We start from the raw sequence: 21,842 nt of genomic DNA on the forward strand, positions 1-21,842 counted from the left end.
CAAGTATGAGAATTATTGGAACTTGGAGAGCAAAAGAACGACGAAGAGTTATTCTATGAACTTGGTGTGAGCCTCCACAAAATATTTGTGAACTTTAGAAAGAACCCATGAAACCCTACTTATACGACAATGAGTGACGAAGTTAGCTAATTCTAAAAGAACAACCCATGAAAAATGTAATGAATTTATAGGAAATGTGAGGGCTAATACCTGATGAAATAATTGACATTCTGGTGTTGATTCCTGAACTTGAAATGGACAACCTTTGACTGTTAGCACAAAATAAGTATGTAGCTATACCAAAAGAAGAATGAGGTAAAGGTATCATAGTAATTACCTAGGTGTTCGCCGCTGAGACTAGTCATTGGTGAAGAGAGAGCCATGATGCTGGTCACTTCCTATACAAGACACACAGGAATGTGAAACTATCTACACAGAAGTATACAAAATAATACAAGGAAAATAAGAGAGCTCATTGATTGTTCCAGAGGTGGAGAATACATGTTGCTAAGAGAAACTTTCAAACCCTAGAATTCTTGGAGCGATACAGACTGGACAGTCAGTAATAAGGCGACAGATTGGTGAACTATTAGGTCCCTATACTACTAGTGTAACCCCTTATTGTTATCGTTCAACCCCCTTATTATATTGTTGTGCCCATGTAGTCCCCATATTGTTATTATTGTGCCCCATAGAAGCCCACTATTGTTATTATTGTGCCCTTATATTATTTTTGTAATGTCGGCTCTAATTATATTATGACCCCTTAGACTCCTATATATAGAAAGGAGGTCTTGTCATTTGTATCATCCAAGAATTGTTCATTTGTGCAATGTAAAGGAGGTTTCCCCCTCGAAGAGGCTTATTTCTAAGGCGTTCATCTATCTTTTATATCTTTTTGTGAGCTAGTTTCATAACATTTGGTATCAGAGCTTTGGATTGTAGGGTTTCGCTGTTCCAAACAGGTCATCGTGGCATTTTCACTATAACGTTTTTGCTGCGAAGTTTCAGAAGCTAAAAAAACCCATTTGAGAAGCGATCATTCTGAACCTCGGGTATGAATTTCAGATCTTGTCTCGCTATATTTTCTGAGATATGATATGAGGAATGTAGGGTTCTTGCAAGCTACAGAATTTCATCTAAAACAAGTCATCGTGGAATTTTCGCTACAAAGTTTCAGAAGCTAAGAAAGAAACCCATTTGAGAAGAAATTGGTCTGAACCTTTGATCCAAATTTCAGATCTTAGCTCGCTATATTTTTGGATATATGATCTGAGGAAGTTAGGGTTTTTGCAGACTCCCAAATTACATTCTAAATAGGTGACCTTGGGAAAATCATCATAACTTTCTCTCTGAGCATTAGATTGAAATTTCATAAGAAGTTACAAAAAGAGGACAGATTGTATTTTGTTTGGGTATAATTTTCAGAACCTAAGGTTAAAACAGTGACACGTGGAACGTCGTACAAGTTCACTCTACTGAACTAGTCTATAATTAGGTCATCATGGGAGATTGGGAATAAATCTTTCTTCGAGAATCCAATTGCGATCAGAATTGCGGAGTTAGAAAGAGGACTCAGAGGGATATTACAGGCCGAAATTTCAGAACTTAAAGATTCAAAATTATAGAGTTAAAATTGTTTCAATATCGAGCTCCTAAAATCAAGAAAAAAATGAGAGGAGGAAGTTTGATGGCAAGGATCCGATAAATTAGATACTACAGATGGAGAGATATTTTGATCTACATGGTGTACCATTGTTACAAAAGGTATGTATTGCATCTAATTATTTAGAACCGAATCAATTTTTATGGTATAAAGGGCTTTGTTCTCTTAAACCACTTGTCACGTGGTCAATTTTCACGGAGGAAATGATAGCACATTATGAAGTACCAAGAGCAACACCTTATTTAGCCCATTGATAAATCTCAAACAAAAGGGTTCAATGACAGAGCACATTGAGGACTTTCAAAATTTGAATATAAGGGTAAATAATACTCTAGAGAAGAAACAGATAAATAGTTTTATCTCTGCCATGGAAGCTAATATCAATGGTATGAAAGCATATTGGAAGAAAGGCATGGAAGATTTGAAGAAAGACATGGAAGGTTTGAAGGAAGGTGGGACAAAGCTGCTACAAGAAAGGCCTCCTAATGATGAAAAGGATCAAGAAACATCAAAAGAAGAGGATATACAATGAGAACCAACCCTAGAGAAAGAAAAAATGAATCCGACCATATCTTGTATTGCAATGGCAGGAATTACCACTCCTCAAACTCTCAAGATAGAAGGACATATCAAGAAGAATAAGAAGGTTCAAGCAGTGAAATATCAGGAAGAAAAGTATCAAGAAACATCAAAAGAAAAGGGTACTCACCAGGAACCAACCCCAAAGAAAGAAGAAATGAATCCGACCATATCATGTAATGCATTGGTCGGAATTACCATTCAAACTATAAAGATAGAAGGACATATCAATAAGAAAGAGGTAATAGTGTTGATTGTTTCGGTTAGTACCCATAATTTTATTCATTGTAAGATAGCCAAGGAATTGAATTGCTTCCTATATCCAGCACTAGAGTGTCAAGAGATGGTTTTAAGTGGAGGAACCATAAATTGCTCTAGAAAGTACCATAATATGAAGCTATCCATGGGAGAATAGGTATTGAATAGCGCAATGATTTCCGTTCCAATGGGTGGTACTGACGTTGTACTAGGAGTCCAATGGCTACAATCCTTGGGTACAATAACTTTTAATTTTCAAGAACTTTTCATGAAATTTTCTTCGGAAGGAAAGGAAGTTGAATTAAGGGGTATCACAGGGAAACCAAGAAAGATAATTAGCTCTAACGAAATGACAAAGCTTCTAAAGAAAGAACAACGAGGCGTAATTGCACAATTATGTTTGCTAATGGTTCCCACATCGAAATCATCTATTTCTCCAGATCTCCAAAAAATCTTGGACAATCATTCCAAGGTATTTGAGACTCCCAAAGGTCTCCCACATATTTGTGATCATGATCATGCTATTCATTTGATTCCAAGAAGTGTTCCTCCAAACATCAGGCCTTATAGATATCCATATGCCCAAAGGAGTGAAATTGAACATATGGTTGCAAAAATGGTAGAGGTTGGTATAATTATTTGACCAAATTTGATAAACAAAGCAAGGGATGAATGGAAGAATGGTGAAGCAGGGTGGGAACTCATTCAAAAGTTGTCAAAGATCCCAGTTCCAACAATATTGCTAGAACTTGACAAGGAAGGAAAAATCATATTGGAACCTGAAGCATTCACAGAATCGATAAGTCGACAGCTACGAAATCGATCAATTTCAGAGTATCTCATGAAGTGGAAGAACTTACCTGCTGAAGGTTCCACATGGAAGGATGAGAATTTTATACAGAAGCATCAAGAACTACTCAACCATTGAGGACAACACTTTTTGAAGGAGAGGGGCCTGTTAGGTCCCTATACTACTAGTGTAACCCCTTATTATTATTAGTACAAGCCCCTTATTATATTGTTGTGCCCATGTAGTCCCAATATTTTTTTTATTGTGCCCCATAGAAGCCCACTATTGTTATTATTGTGCCCTTACATTATTATTGTTATGCCGACTCTGATTATATTATGACCCCTTAGACTCCTATATACAGAAAGGAGGTCTTGTCATTTGTATCATCCAAGAATTGTTCATTTGTGTAATGTAAAGGAGGTTTCCCCCTCGAAGAGGCTTATTTCTAAGGCGTTCATCTATCTTTTCTATCTTTTTGTGAGCTGGTTTCATAACACGAATGAACCCTGACGGTTGAGGCATTTGGTTATCCTAACTGACCTCCCATAGTTTGTATTGTTGGATCAAATGGTGGTAGATCAACGATGAAGGATGAGCCAATTGTTTCAAGAACCTTACGCCATTACATACATTAACTCAAAGTTTTTGAGAAGCGTCGAGAGATAACCATAGAAAGAATGAAGTATAAAAAAATAATACATACATGGTTGATAATATTGAGGGGTCAGACCAAACATAAAACATAAAAAGTCACCTAGTGTTTAACTACATAAAATATCAACCAAAGGTATTCCCTAATCTCAAATGTAAAATGATTGTGTCACCAAGTAGTATACAAATAGAATGTCAAGTCATGTCGATGATTATGTGTTCTCATATAATTAAAAAATAAAATATATGCTCGTTTTTACTATATTGATAATACTCACAATTAATAATGAATAGGTAAAAGACATGATAAAATATTTATGTGAAACAAGTAATTTTTTAAATTAATATATATATATATATATATATTCAAATTGAAAAGAAATAAAATATATAAACCTTTTAAACTTAGCATTTAAATAAATAAATTATCTTACACTATTTTTAATATTTCCTATAAATAAAGTTATAGGATCATAGAACAAATTAAATATTTACAAATTATATTATGTTATTTTTAAAATTTTCTATAAATAAAGTCATGTAGACTCTACACTGCTTTCTAAATTTGTTGTCAAATTCAATTGTACGCTGCTTTCTATTTGTTGTGAGCATACTTTCTAAATTTGTTGTCAACTTTAAATCTACATTGCTTTATGAATTTATTTTCTTTCTAAATTTGTTGTCTAGTCTAGTAGAACTATAAAGTGGTAATATGAGTTTATGTTATTTTTAGAATTTTCTATAATTTAGTTATTAAATAGCAAAACTATCTTACACGGTTTTTAAATTTTGATTTAAATAAATAGCAAAACTATCTTACACGGTTTTTAAATTTTGAAAATGAATTATAAATTAATAATCAATTAAATTATGCTATTTTTAAATTTTTCCATAAATAAAATCATGTAGACTCTACCTTGTTTTCTAAATTTGGTGACAATTTTAACTTTATACTGTTTTCTAAATTTATTGTCGACTTTAACTCTACCAAGTTTTCTAAAATTGTTATCAACTTTAAACTTACACTACTTTCTAAATTTATCTTTAAAGTAGTAAAATCATCTTATACTTTATTTAGAATTTTCTATAATTTGTTTATTAAATAGCTAAATTATCTTATATTTTAAATTTCTTATAAATAAAATTATATAATCATAAAACAAATTAAGTATTTACACTCAAATTATACTATGTTATTTTTAAAATTTCCTATAAATAAATTCATGTAGAATAGATTAAAATATATTTTAATTATAGATCAGCTACATTTACAATAAATTCATTTAGGGGGATATGGTGGTGTTGCCGCTGCTACAACACCTTTCAAAATTTCACTACATTCTAATTTTGGACCCTACTTCATGGTTGTATCACATGTCGCCTTGGTCGTTAAGTGTCTTTTTGTGTTGTTTCATATGTCTTATGTATTCTTGAGTGTTTTCAAGTGTCGTCGTATTGATTAGAACATCTCTATATGAATTTCATGGTCATAACACCTTTGTTGTTGTGAAACAACACTTTCAAGTCATAGTCAACACCCACTTCATTGTTTGTATTTGGGTAGTGTGCATAAAGTGGCTTTTTGATGTATATTCATTATTGATCAAGTATGTATAAGTTTTCTCCATGAGTTTGTATGTGTCGCACATGGTTTTATGTCCAAAACTCATCTTGCTCACCCCTTGACCAGTAATCCAGACTTAGTGCTCGATTTTAGACTTTTGTGATTCATACTGATTTTGATAAATTCTTTCGGATTAATTACATCATGAGTTTTTGGTCGACATTTCGAACCATCTAATGTGGTTCATCATTAGGACAAAGGTGAAAAAATCAGTCAGTCTGAATTTTTAAATAGCAAGGATGCATCTGTTCGAGACTTAGCCGTTACGAAATAACCGTTATGAATTAGCCGTTAAGTAGAAGTTGGATCGCCGCCCTCTTTTCATAATTTTTTTTAATAAATATAATTATTAATAATTGATTATTTTTATTGTTATATTGCAGTTTATATCCTCTTTGACCTCCCTATTAAAATATTATCCAATCTTTTAATATAATAATATTTAAATATAATTGTTGAATATTATTCATTTTTAATAATAACCATATTAAACTTATTTTTAATTATATATTTACAAATATTCAGTTCTTATTATATTATCAAATTAATCTAACTAATTTTGAATTCAATATTATTTTAATTAGAATATTAATAAATTAAAATAAAACATAATAAAATAATAATAAATTTATTCAATATTATTTTAACGGCTAATTCATAACAGTTATTTCGTAACTGCTAACTCTGGAACAGATGCATCCTTGCTATTTAAACATTCTGATTGACTGATTTTTTCACCTTTGTCCTGGTGATGAACCACATTAGATGGTTCGAAACGTCGATCAAAAACTCATGATGTGATTAATTCGAAAGAATTTATCAAAATCTAGACTTAGATAAATTTCGGTTGAAAAATGATCCCATTATGGCCAACAGTGCATGAGCGCACTCCAAAGCCTTGATGAGAGACACTTCGCTCTTCAGAAGTGTGGCCTGTGCCCTCCTTGAGAGCCGGGTACACTCCAAAAGCACGAATTCCCTTCCTTGTTCCAAACTGCACCCTCCAAAAATGACTAAGTCTTCCTAGAGCGCACTTCTTCAATTCGAAGAAGTGTGCTCTATTTGAGTGCACTAACGTACCCTGAAGCCGCGAAGCTCAATCCTTCAACCTTCCCCTATGAACCATGCACCCTCTTGGACTGTCTAAGCGCATACCACACCCCTAAGGCACGAAGCCCCAAACTTCAGCCTTCAAGAGTGCACCTTTCTCCCTTCCTGAGGCCTCTTGAGCGCATTAGCGCACCCTGAAGGCACGAAGCCTCAACCTTTAGCCTTCGGGAGTGCACCCTGTGCCCTCCCTCTCTCCCTTGAGCTCATATTTCTCTTAGGAAGCCCGAAGCCTTCCCCTTCGTCCTTCGAACTTGCGACATGCACCTTGCCTTAACTGCTTTCTTCCTTTGGGTGCATGAGCACATGCTGAAGTCTCAAAGTTCCTCCTCCCTAGTCCTTCATCCTTTCAGAGTGCACCCTTATGCCTTGCAGCTTTGTTGACCATTTTAAGCACACCAAAAAGGCATGAACATGAAAATATGCATAAAACATGGTAGGGTAGGAGATTTTTCAGACTGATAGCTACTCATCATGAGTGATTGCAGAAATAGGTATTCCAGGGACCTCATGGAAAACATACACGAGGAAGGTTGGGTAAAGAGGATAAACAAAGGAAGCATGAAAAGAACTAAGAACACACCCTAAACTTGATGATCGAAGCACCCTAAAAAATCCAATATTGAAGACCCTTTGGACGGTGGAAGCATTATGATTAGAAGAAGAACAAATAACATATATAATGGAAACTATGTCACCACTGAAGAAAATCCATGTCATCAGCCACTATGAGTCCCAGTCGTCCAAGATAGTAACGTGTTTGGTTTCATCATATGATGATGTGGAAGTTAAGATGTAATATTGTAATCATTGTAAAAGACAAGCAAGTAGATGTACAAGAGTCATGTGTGAACTCAAGAATCATGGAAGTCCAAAGGACATGTAATACCAAAGTCATATGTAATTCCAAAAGTCATTTGGAACTTCAAAGGTTGTATAAGTCCAAAGGTCACTAGAAGTTAGAAAGTCAAGTCATGAAGATATGAAAAATCACTCCTCAAGTTATAAATAGATTCTCATTTTTCATGTAAAGGAATTTTAACCTTGGCTTCTCCCATAAGGCATAAGAGAGATAAGTTAGTACTTTGGGGAGCAAGAAGTGGCTCCAACACTCCACTATTGGAGCAAGTGATGTTCGTTGTATTCATCCATCTTGGGAATTTTACTTTATATTTGAAACCTGATAGCCAACACTTTTCATACTTAGATTATGGATGTTTATAAGACTATTCTGTAAATGTTTATGATTCATGTTTTCTTTCATTAGTACTAAGGTAGTTGAACTATTTCAGTTATTTTAGTGCTTATCTTATTGAGAATGTGCTATAATGGTTGTACCAATCATTGCGTCTTTGTAGATTATTCCGCTAGATGTTAGACGAAACATTCCAATTCATGTGTGTCTGAATTTTTTTGGAGAAATATTTTAGAAAAATATAGATTGTCATCTACTGATTTTATTAATAAAAATGAGTACATCGTATTATTTTGGTTTATTCTTGTTAGAATCTAGCCTAGAAATCAATTCTAAAATGTGTAGGATTCAAAATGATTCATACATAGACACTCAAAATGCCAAAAAATAAGTAAGACAAAGTGTTGTGTAACTTGGAATATTTCGATAAGATTGGATCAAATTTTTTTTTTTTGTTGTTGCAAAAGTGCATCAGTTAGCACTAATATAACAAATATTAGACGTTTTAACAACAAAAAATAATGTAAGAAATAAACAAAAACCTTAATTAAAAGACTAGAAATTGGTGAGCCCACTTTCTTCTTATCACTCCTTGAAGTATTTTTGTTGTCATCAAAACATGTAAGCTCTCACACTTTAGAATAAATTAATCAAAGGAAAAATGACGAAATTAAAAATTATGCATACCTCTCATCATTATTATTTTCCACCCCCCTTACTGTGCTTTCTGTTTGGTTTTATATTCTCAATGGGTAATTGGAGGGAAAATTTGTTTTATAACTATTGTTTGTATTATGTTGAACTCCTTTTCTTCTTTAATTTGGTAGAACACATTTAGAAGGGGTATTTTCAATTAATTAAATTTATATTAGTAGGTGGGGTCCCTAATCATGTCCATGAAATATTTTCATTAACCTTGTAACTCCCATGTAACAAAACATATATAAATATGACATCATCAAGAATACCATCACCATAGAAATCATGTATATGAAGCATCCCAATATCCCACATTATACGTAAACAATTATGTGAAATAATCATTGTCCCATTAACAATAATGACATCAAAATATGTATCATAATAAAAAACAATATGTTACCCCAAAAACATGATAATATCATAGTTCGAAACATTTCCAAGTAAAACAGAGTAAAATCTCATCATGTCAAATAAATAACTCATGTTAGCTTGAGAGGTTTTCTAGGGCTAACCATGTAGAATGGTCTTTTCACCTCTTTCCTTTTTCTCCTTGTAGCTTCATATGCATGTCTTGGAAGGGGATTTCTCTCCTTCCCCCTCGTTATGTTGTCGTAATGTCAGTATGTGTATGTGATGAAGTGGCCTTAGAGGGAGAATGTACAAACATGGATTGCATATGAAATTTTCCCAATGTAAGAGGAGCAGTGAATCATGGGGCTATTGAGCTTAGAAAGAAGTTGCATGAGATAACATAGAAGGTACCTAAGGACCAATTCTCATAGGGAAAATCGAGTGATGAGAAATAGTAGGACAACATGTAAATCTAGATGCAAGCTTGACAAGGTTGGTCTCCAAACCATCATTCGGTACTGGTTATTGTTGAGATACATGAGTTTCTCGGATTTCTATGATACTAGGATGTGGAAGAGGCGCATTTAGTGAATCATGTGGAGTAGGAGGGGGGGAGAAGGACCTCTGAGTTGTAAGTGGCTAATCTGAGTCAATTGATTTAACTCCTCATATTCCACATCAAAGTGCATGGAAAATATAATTCTTTTTTTTTGTTTTCCCTCCATGACACATTTGTTCTTTTGGATTGCCACTTTCGACAACTTTGAGAACCTATGTTAAATAAATCATAATGTAAAGTGAGATTAATAAAATATGTCATGCAACCATTAATTTCATGAGCATGGATATATAATCAACAAAATAAAGGACTATTTAAAATCATATCTCACATAAACATTAGAGTGCTTTGCATACGCACACAAGGAAGAATATATAAGATGGGGCATGGAACTATCCATGCATGTAACAAGAAGAAGTGTTGGTAAATTTTAGGTCCATGTGGTATGTTTTTGCAAATAAAGTGCTTAGATTTTCCACAATGGTGTTTGAACATTGTCAAAGTTTAGTATTGAAAAGAGGATCCTCCATATATATTAATTATCAATATTATAGTATTATTAATATTATACTAAGATCTTTGCATTATGGATTTCATTCTTTTAAATTTAAGGATTTAATCACGGAGAACTCTCTCGCTCATGTGTTTTTTTTTTTGTATTTATACATTCTCCATGGTTCCCCTTTATTTTAATCATTATCCCTAAGGTGGATCCTCTTTTGGATTCAAAACATTGATAATGTTTAAACATCATTGTGGAAAATTCAAGAATTTTATTTGCAAAAGAAGAAGTGTTTGAACAACATGTTGGAATAGTGAATATGATAGGAAGAATGGAATATTTTGTGCCAATATGAACTATTTATCAAAACATCATTAAACTATCTGCAAAGAGAAATATGTGTGGTGCTATAGTGAGCTAATAAAGGAAACTAGTTTTGAGATGTTTCCTATTATTTATGTCACAAATCAAAACATGGATGGTGTATATATAAATATAATATGAAATAGATATATCTCACAAACTTTAAGGGGAAATACATGAATATTTGTAGTTGAGTAAAGGACAAAAAATATTTTAGAGGTCAAATCAAAAGAGATATCTTTAGATTTTTTAATGGAGGCTCTGTGTATTTGAGTTCAGAGGTGAAGATTGCTACGGTTTCTCCATCCATGTACAGTCTTGTCAGCGTTGTCAATCTTCAGACTCGATGTCCAGGAGATCGAAGCGCCTATTGCGTGATCAAGGTGGTCTCTGCTATTTTTAAATGTTCTTGGCATAAGTTAGGGTCATCATCTTGTCGCCTAGAAGGTAACTTTGCTATCAAGATTTTTCATCGGAGGAAGGGCTCCTTTCGGGCCATGCCATATCTAGTTTTTTCTATCGCACTTTTAGATCTAGACATGCATAGATTCAAACAAGTTTATTTACCCAATTCCGAAGAAGATTTTTATATATTATTTCAGATCATGGAGATTTCCTGGAAAATCCTCAATTATATGGCACTTACATGAATCCTTTGTCAGCTTTGAGGTGAAGGATTGAAAAATTTATACCCTCAGGAGTCGTGGCCCTTTGCGTGTCCACCAAATCTTCAGGATTTGGGAAGCATGGCCTATCTCAACCCCACGACTCCCAATACCATTTGTGTTTATAGATTGAGATGTGCAACAGATTGGAAAAATAGATCCACAAAGTTTTTGGTCAAGTCTGGAGCTAGATCAAACTCTAACGACACCCTTTCAAATTTTTGCAAGGTTCCCATATGGAAAATCATTTCTTGTTGAATTTTGCGCTGCAACTATAGTAAATGATCTAAAAAAGGAAGTTCATAATTACTTGTGTTATCTGGCAGCTCTTCAGAGCTTGATCCATGAAGGAAAGATTCTATAAGGCAAATTTTGCTTGCCAGAATATGATATAACCCATAATTCAACCATTATTATAAATATGAGATTGCGGGTGGAATTTCAGGAGCGGGAGGGCCTTCCAGTAACACAAAAGGTCTAGTTTCTTTCAAGGATGTTGTAAAAGGAAGGGATGAAGCACATAATAAACCTGTGCGAATTTCCATTGTCCCTGTGCCCTTTATTGTAGAAGAAATGAATAAGGTGCCAACATTTACAATCGATCTTTTAGAGGTCAATGAACTCTATTATGAATTCGATTCAAGAGAAATCATATGCAAATTTAATGATTTCTAGCCCAAGACAGAGGACCTATATCAATGGATTTTCTCCACTTGGACTGAAAACTGCGATATTCATCTATGCTTTAGAGGTTATTTTATTGTAAAATTTGATACAACAAAATATCTAGATTTTGTTTTAAATGAGGGACCTTGGTTTTGGGGTAGTGCGGGCCTATTCATGATCCCATGGTTCCCCTATTTTGACGCTAATTCCATGGTGGTATCCAAAATTTTGGTGTGGGTTAGATTACATAATCTCCCTTTGCATTTTTTGCATCACAAAGTGTTAGAGGGAATCGACAATTCTTTGGGGAAGTTCTTAAAGGTGGACTTAGATAGAGTGACAAAAGAAATCTTCACTTTTTCCAAGATATGTGTAGAAGTAGACCTCAGTAAAGGTTTACCAAATCATATTATCTTAATTCATAATAATATGTAGTGGTCCCAGTCTCTATACTTTGAAAATATGACATTTAGATGTCGTATTTGCCTTCAAATTAGACACTTACAAAATTTGTGTCCTCAGGCCAAAAAAGATCCCAAAAGAAAAAAGAGACAAGACCAAAAGCCAAAAGGATGACAATTCTTAGATTCCCATAATTCCACAGTAGAGGAGGAAGAAAACCCAGTGAATGCTACAAATATTGTTGATCAGAACTCTCAAGAAATCATAGAGAAGAGAAGGGTGGAGCAGGTAGTTTTGATGGATCAATCATCCAAAGTAACATCAGAATCATATCTCCAACAACAGATTGAAAAGACTACATCTGAAAGAGAGGCAAGTGACACTAAAAGAATTCATGCATCAGAGAGTTCAGGGTCTGATAAAGAAATCCTTGTAAATGTAACAAAAAATCAAATGGCTATTATATCTTTCACTCCCAACTTCAATGGTTGGAGAAAAGTGGAGAAAAAGAAGGGTAGGAAAGAGTAGTGCTCTTTCCTAGCATATGGTGGTTTGCAAAGTTTAGGAATTGGTGGCTTCTAATAAGTAATGGCTTGGAGTGAGTGTTTGTTGCGTGATTAGATTTTTCTAGTGTGCACACTTGTGGTGGCCAATGATTATGTAAAAAAATATTTTGAAAATAATAATAAGAAGTAGAGCAAAAGAAGATGGTGGTTTTTCTCCTGAAACGTTTTCCACCTTACACCTTGTGTCTTCATGTGCTAATGGTTTCTTTCATATGTTGTTTCTCTCATATTATATGTGTTGATATGTTGCTTACATGGTCGTGACTATGTTATGTTACTCGCTGCTTATACACTGTGTTGTTCTAATCAATTGATGATTCAATCATTGTGTAAGAAAAAGGTATTGATGATTTAAGTTGATCGATAGTGCACAATATTGATTCACCCCCCTCTCCTCTTAGTATTATCAAGACTCCAACAATTTGTAATATGGTTATCCTTTTAATAGCCCAAAATTCATAATTTTTACTAGCGAAAATAAGAGGTGATTGTTGGGTTGTGTTGTATTCTTTCCATGACTAGCCTACATAGTTAACCGGGGGGTTAGAAGGGGGGCAGATCCCCCCCTTTGTTGTGTCAATTACGTAGAGGGGGGAGTCACAAGGGGTTTGAGGGGTGTATGTAACCCCATTGTATGGGGTCTGGGCGAAACTACCTATGGTTTTGTTTTTTGACCTACCTATGGTTTTGGACCCTATGTTAGGTTGGGCGGACCTGCCTATGGTTTTGTACATGATTTTCACACATGGTTTTGGACGTGATGGTTTTCGGTCCATGGTTTTGGACGCGATGGTTTTTGGTCCATGGTATTGGATGCTTCGGCATATATAAATATGTTTTGTAACATTGAAAGGAAAATAATGAAAAATCAAGTTGGTAGTCCCGGTTTTGGGATCCAGGGGAAAATCCCTATGTATATGTGTTTTATGTGTTATGCTCTCGCATTGTTTATTTTATGTGGTTTAGAATTCGTATGTAGGTAATTTCTGTACGAGGTTAAAACCTACAATGATAATAGATAAGAATCATTAAATATTTATGGAAAAAAAAAATGCTACGACTCTGTGAATATTTTAATAAAACCCTCGAGTCATTCAAATAATCTCTGGATATTTACCAATATTCATCTTTGTATTTTGACCCTTTTGGATAAGCTCAATCACTTTCCATTAATAATGGAGACAAGATAAAATTACAAATTTACCTTTTTTCTTATCTCTAATGTACTCTTTTTTGTAATAATTATTAAAACACTTAAATAATTCCTTGAAAACAATCTAGCATTATCATTACCATAAAATATTGTTGATTTTTTTGAAATTATCCTCTACCTTTTTTTAATATATATTTTTTACAATATTTAACAAGATTTAAAAAAAATCCACAAACAAAAGTTCCTTGATGCATATTAATAACAAACATTAAAAAAATAATTTCACCTTTTTCTTATTTTTTCTCCACTCCTTATATTATCTTACACTTTTTAAGTAAAAACAAAATTCCCCTTCCAACAAAGAATTCTTTAAATGCCCAAAACATTCAAATGTGTGTCTTTATTACATGGAATTTTCACGAGGGCTGTTACATCATGCTCATCAAAAACATACATCCTAATGATCAAGTTAACTATCATATAACAACAACAAGCTAACCTATAACATACTCATCAACAACATATAACATAATCATGAAGTTATCTAACATGAAGCACAAATAGCAATGCATACAACCATATGTTACTATCATTCATGAATATCCAACACATGTTCATATGACTATACTAATCAACTAGAATCTATCATGTATGTAATCATAACATCAATATACATGTACATAAACCTAATGTAGATAACCTTAATGCATATAACAATCCATTAACTAACATACCTGCATGCCAAACATACAATACCTGTATGACGATCTTCTCTTACCTCGAGGTCCAATGCCGCAATTTCACTTTGATGATCTGCATCGCCTTCTCTATCTCAACCATCACATCAATATCATAACAACCAACAATACCATGATGACCTAATCGCATACAATGACCTCATGCACAGAAACCTTCACCATGACAATGCATGCATAACAAGATATAAACACTGACATGTGTAACAAATGCATATACAATTGACATGCATTCATGACTAAAACATCCCAACAACATCATCATCAACTTCTGCATGGCGACCTCACTACAACCATGATCAACACCATGCAAATGCAACAAGAACATGGACTACAAGCATAAGGAACACATATGTAATCAACATGAATGCATGACCAACACACAACCCATCCAGTTTGAGGGGTGAACCATGCTATGATACCAGTCTGTAACACCCTCCTCCCACGTCTACCCAAGCAACCAGCTAGCCGAGGTAGACATGCGATGAGAGGCCACTATGATATGATTCGACCTCCTAAGTCATATTAAGGAAGTGGAACCAATAGAAACACACCATACAAACATTCAACATCAACATTATGACCCTCAAGAATCAATCTGACCTTTCTTCCAACCAGCCCCTCGGTCCCACTGAGCTTTTGGACCATTTGACCTCTGGACGCTCTCATGCTATGGGCATGCTAATGTCGAGGGACCTCTAGACGCTCTCACAGGCCTGCAAGCCAATATCCAAGGACTATTTTGCATAGTGTTGTGCCAAAATCCCCGGGATCTGAGCCACTTTTTCAAGCCCAAAGCCCAGGTCATTGCCCATAATTGAATGACATCTTCAGAATAGTAAAATAACAAGGAAATGACAATACAAGTGCAATTACTTGAATAAGACCTTGAATGGACCCCTGTATTCCATGAATGGACCCCTACATTACTTGAATAAGACCTTGAATGGACCCCTATAGGTGTAAATAACAGATATGAGCATAGGGGTCTCATACTTAGTTGAGAATCGGTAAGAAGCATTAATGCCTCAACATATCAATTGCCATTCATCCATTAGGTCATAGATACATTGTTCATTCATTTACCAGTAAAAAACATGATGAGAGCCATACATAGCTTTTCTCATAAAACATATATATAACCAACATAATTGCAACATAAATACCAATGAAATCACAACCATATGATCCACATATAAACCATTATAATACTCATAGAAATACAAGGAGAAATAACCTCATATTGGTGATGCAAAATCTGAAAACAGGATGAGGCTTCCACGTTCCACCTGACCGTAGAATGGTTGAGCCAAATCTCTCTTCATCCATTCACCCCCGTGCCATATTCAAAGCATAAATGTGGGATCTCGTAGAACACATCAATCCAAAACATTCTAGGGCTTCCATAGGCCAACCACCTCAACCCTTCAAACAATGATTCCACCTCACGGTCGGACATCACAAAACCATCATTAGATTGGTCTCTACCCAAGACTTCCAGGGCTCCAAAGCGTTTGCTCTAACTCGGCTTCCAGGAATAGTAACTCAACTCACAGATGCTGTTGGGCTCTAGAGTGTTTGTCCAACCAAGGCTCAAGGACTAGTAACTCAACCCACAACTGTTGTCGGGCTTCAGAGCATTTTTCCAACCAAGGCTCTCGGACTAGTAACTCAACCCACCAAGGGCTCCAAAGCGTTTTTCCAATAAAGGCTCCAGGTATAATAACTCAACCCAAGCTGTTATAGAGCTTATAGAGCGTTTGTCCAACCAAGGCTCCAAGACTAGTAACTCAACCCAATTCATTGCAAGGCTTCTAGAGTGTTTGTTCAACCAAGGCTCCAGGAACTAATAACTCAACCCAAGCTAAAGGAAACATGAGAAGCAACCAGAAAAACAAAGAAATGAACCCAAAACACCATAGCTATCCAAAAAATGGCAATGCTAGGCAAATCCACTGTCAATCCAGGCAATTCTCCATGCCAATGATAGATCATAACCAAGAAACCACATGCATGCCAAAACTAGTGAGGAAAACATGCATGCAACTTGGTATCTGGAAGCAAAAACCGTTGTACTTGTTGATCCCGATGTCCTCTTGCACTTTCCTTCTCTTCCATTGCCTTCTTGCTCCCAAACTCCAAGCATGCCACTCTCTCCAAGAGTGCTCCAAGAAAACTCTAAATGTCCAAGAGTATGAGAGAAAGATAATAAATAGAGATAGCTCCAAAACTGAATTGACCAAGCTTCTCTGACCAAGCCTACTCACTGATCCTCAGAAGCCTTTTTATCAATGAGGCCTCTATTTTCCTCACTTTCCATTATTTTCCTTCATTTTCCTCCTCACATCCAACCTGTGACCTTTCACCTTTATTTTCTCCTAATTTCCATTATTTTCATAAATAAAATGCCAATAAATGCCTCCTGCCTTTCCAAAGACTGTCGTTGCCTTTACAATTTTTCTTTAGTGATAATAACCTAAATTAACACCCACGAGGATGTTTTTCCCACCATTCATCTTGGTCCCATCATCGTGGTCTTATAGATTTTCACATGTATTTTTAACCATGGATGTTACAGTATAATGTCGTCACTTTTTATCATATGGGGATTTTTTTTTGATGGAAATCAAGAGAAACAACCAACTATTTTCTCCATAAGTCATACGAAGAATAGGAGCTAGTTTCTTTTCACTCAAACTAAGAGGAGTAAAGAATCACATTGAATATTCCATTATACATAGACTAGCCTTGCATCTAGGTTATCCATACAAATACAAACATATATAATTTTATTAAAAATAAAACATTTTATGATTGTAAGGTTAAATATTTTATTATTATTTATTCTTAAAGAGTATTAAATTTAAGTTGATGTTTTATGTCTTTGTCACTTTTTTTCTAATAAACTAATTAGCTTGTCTTTCTAACCTTATTTACATTTTAGGGTTCTTTCTTATATCTCATATTTACATGATATTGCTAATTCTACTTACCTTATGTAGACCTTTTACTTAATAAGAACATGAACTTTCTCTTATTTCCAGTTCACCCCCTCCTATTTTGATCCTACGTAAATCTAAATAAATTAACAAAGGGTGGGAATGTGAATTCTTTTTTATGTTTACTTTGATCTACATAGATCCAAATAAGAAAGGGATGCCCTGTCCTTTTGCATTCTTCCAAAATTGGATGGAGAAATATAATGACAATCCATTGATTCGATCTATCCTCCCTTTACTGATTTCTCTAATTTAAAAAATAAATAAAAATAAAAATATTCACAACTCAATAGTTCTCAAAATTTTTATTTTTATTTTCCAAAATATAATTTTTAGATATTCTTTGTTAAATTTATTTAAATTAAAAACTTTTATTTCACTGAAACATTAAACTTTTATTTCGTAATTCAATTTAACAATATTTAAACCAAAACATATTTTCATAACCGTTGTGTTTACATACACTTTTCGGAAGGACGTGTTAAGACTTGTACTTCTAAATTTGGCTAACATTACCATAGCCATTGAGTTTACATGCACTCGTTGGAAGGAGGTGATAACTATAGTTATTTTAAATTTTATTATAAAATAGTAAGATAATAATATGCGTACAAGAGATTTTTTTTTGCATAAAATACATGAAATATCATTTGTCCATTTCGAATCAACCAGTGTGGTTCAATACATGAAATATCATTTGTCCACTTCGAACCAACCAGTGTGGTTCATTGTCAGGACAAGTTGAAGAAACAGATCCAGCTTTGCATGTTGAATAGTTTGAGCAGACCCTCCAATAGCTAACTTTACCAACAACTAAATTTGACTTTTGGACCAAGGACAAAATTATTTAATTTAATGGAAGTTAGTTATATTAGGTGACCATGCCTTTAAATATATATATATATATATATATATATATATATATATAGATATAGATATATAACGTAATTTTAATTAGTTGTTAAGTTAATAGTTAGTTAAAAACGTATTATTTAATAAATATATTAGAAATTATTTAGTAAATTAAATGGAATTAAGTGACCTTACCTTTAAATATATATATAAATTAATTTTTAATAGGTCGTTAAGGTAATAGTTAGTTAAAAGGTATTAATTTAATAAATACATAAAAATATAAATATTAGAACGAGAAAATAATATTAAGTTAAATGGAATATCTAATTGTTAAATAAAATAAATAAATAAATAAATAAATTTAAATTATCCAGATTTAAATTAATTGTATATATGAATATATCCAGAGCATTAAACTACCTTATAAAAATTAAATTCATAATTATATATATATATATATATATATAATAAGATAAATTAATTTAATTAGGATCGTAGTTAGTTATAAAAGGTACTAATAGTATAAAAAATTAAAATAAGCCAAGGGGTGGAAAGAATTAAAATATTTTAATTAATGAGAAAAGCTAATTGAATATGCTAACTTAAAGTAATATTATAATAATCTAACAGTTCAACAAATTAGATGAGCCAAGAAACGAGGAGAGGGCGAGGGGGGAAGGGGGCAGAAAAGCGACTAGGAAGAGAGTGCTGGGACCCAACACTTAACTGATTTTCCAGCCATCCTCTCTATTGAGATTGCTCGACCTCTTTTCAATCTCAAGAGCTTCCCTAAATTTCCGATGATGGAACTGTGAAACTCTAGCAATAACACTAGCCTCCTCAATACAAACATAATGATTGGTTTTTTCCACATGTTCAGTAAAGCGGAAGACTTTGCTCTCCTATGCTTAATGTCAACTGCGTGCTCACTAATCCTTTGATTAATGGATCAACCAGTTTTACCAATATAGGGGTCCCATAGGAACAAGAGATAATATATACCCTTTTCATATTTTTAGAGTCAATACAATCCTTCAAATGCCTGCTCACTAATCCTTTGATTAATGAATCAACCAGTTTTACCAATATAGAGGTACCACAAGAACAAGAGATAATATATACCCTTTTCGTATTTTTAGAGTCAATAAAATCCTTCACCGATCTAAAAAAACATACTAATAGTGTTAAAGGGCCTTGCATCTAGATAATATAACCATTTTAGTAAGATATATCCTCCTAAAAAAACATACTAATAGTGTTAAAGGGCCTTGCATCTAGATAATATAACCATTTTAGTAAGATATATCCTCATTGCAAAGACGTGATAATCTATACAATTTACGTCGTCTAGTTTAACCGCAGATTGCTTTCTACATTTACAATCCTTTCTAGTTTAAGTGCAGATTGCTTTCTACATTTACAATCCTTTCTAAATTTATCGTCTTCTCTAACTCTAAAGTAATAAATAATCTTATACTATTTTTTTTTTAATTTTCTATAATTTAATTATTAAATAACTAACTTATGTTAAACTGTCCTTAAATTTTACTATAAAATAAAATCCATCTGTCATTGTCATTTATCATCTAGAACGGATTAAAATATCTTTTCATTGTGGAGAGCATGCGCAATAAATTTCTTGGGGGAGTGTAGAGTTGTAAAATTGTTCGGCGATTGTAGAGTGGCATATCAGAGATGGCTGCAAGTCTTCCTGCAAAGCCCGGAAAAGTGATGAGATTAATGGAATGTCCACGGGATGTGTTGGAGCGGGTGATTTCCTTTCTACCTGTGCCCGACATGTTCAGGCTCGCAACGGTCTGCAAAGAATGGAATGAAATCATCACAACCCGGGCCTTCCGAGAAAACGGGCAGCTCAGGTTTAATAAGTTGCAGTTATTAGCGGTCTGTAATTCCGACTCGAGCAGCAAGAACCGTGAATTCAAAGCTTACGATGTGGACGCTCAGAAATGGCGTTCTTTCGATCTTTCTTTCCTGCCCGGTGACGGACCATTCAGGGTTGTCGATTTTGCAGGCTGCCTCGCCTGCGTGATGCACGAGAGGCGCATGGAAAGGGTGGTTCTGTATGTGTGCAATCCACTTACTAAGAGCTTGGCTGGGCTGCCATCACCTCCATCCAGCTTTGATCCTGCTGCTTCTCCTAATGTAACGGTGAGAATGTACTACTGCAGGAAGACTGGGCACTACAAAGTTTTCGTGGTTTCAGGGCTCTGTCCGAATAGATCAGGGCTCTTTACCCGCCTGGTTGTTGAAGAATTCGATTCTTGTTCGTGGACATGGGCTGTGCACTCGCAAATTTGCCAGCCCTTCAACTGGCGGGAGATGATGGGAGCGGGCGTTCTTCCCTGCAACAGCGAGAATGGTGCGTCTTTATTTATTTTGCTGTACCAAACCCACGGCCGCAACCCCAACAGACGCCAACTATTTGCGCTGCTTTTTGATGACGAGAAAGGGGATTTAGGGTTTGTGAAGATTGAGGCTAAAGTGCCAAGTAATTTATTGAATCCAAGGCTGGTGTGCTGTGAGCGAAACCCTCGCCCTCTGCTTGTGTCTGCTGCTGGAAATCCAAACGGAGCTAGAGGAGTGAGGATATGGGAGTTGGACAATAAATTAAGGAAGTGGATAATGTTGGGAACCATGCCCTATGCTTTATTTATATATTTGAAAAGTCTGAGTAGCAAGGGAGTAGTTGAAAGGGAGGAAGTAATTGGGGGAAGGGTGGTTGTGATGCTAGGACCGCCACCGTCTCCCATTCTAGGGTTTTTTCCTGCAAACGTTGTTGCTGTAGGATATAAGCATCTGCTATATATACGCCCCCAGAATGCGTTGTCGTGGAGTATTGCATTTGATACGCGTACGCGCTCCTGGCATTTGCTGTCTACAAAGCTGCTGCCTCCACATGAAATCGGCATACTCAACATTTGCCCGCTGATCAGGGTATCAAGTTGCGTAAGGGAGTGTGCTTTTGAGCCGTCTCTGGAGAATGTAGTACAAGGACCACACTAGGTCTTCCACAGTTCCACAAGGACGTGCTTATTATCATAAATACTGTTCAGTGTTTTAAATACTGGTCTTTCAGTTGAGAGAGGATCATCCCCTGGGTGCTAAGAGAATAGGAATATAGAATAAATATGGTAGAGAAGACGAATGCTACTGGTATAAAACCAATTTCTGAATGTCAATGGATTAATATTAAAAGTATTTTATTTTTCTTTCTATGTTCTTTGGTTAGAAGTGAACACGCTGAAGCTTTTTATTATTATTTTGAACTTCGTGAATACTGAAATGTTGTCTTAACCTTTATTAGTGACATTACACAGGTTACAGTGATGAAGAATAAGAAAAAGGAGATTTTATCCTTGTAAAAACAGTTTTAAAATCTTACAAAATACCAATACAGTTATATAGTTATT

General features: G+C 34.6%; 1 protein-coding gene across 1 annotated transcript; it reads left to right on the plus strand.

Annotated features, from left to right (window-relative positions):
* The first annotated feature begins 20,106 nt into the window (after nt 1-20,106).
* On the plus strand, nt 20,107-21,435 carry LOC149156892 (F-box/kelch-repeat protein At3g61590-like). Its single transcript, XM_089444904.1, has one exon. The coding sequence runs from the start codon at nt 20,107-20,109 to the stop codon at nt 21,433-21,435; it is 1,329 nt and encodes a 442-aa protein (XP_089301030.1).
* Nucleotides 21,436-21,842: the final 407 nt, after the last annotated feature.

The sequence above is a fragment of the Pinus tabuliformis genome, chromosome 9 (genome assembly GCF_031772625.1).
Source record: "Pinus tabuliformis cultivar Carrire ecotype Pingquan chromosome 9, CPIR1, whole genome shotgun sequence".
NCBI lineage: Eukaryota > Viridiplantae > Streptophyta > Pinopsida > Pinales > Pinaceae > Pinus > Pinus tabuliformis.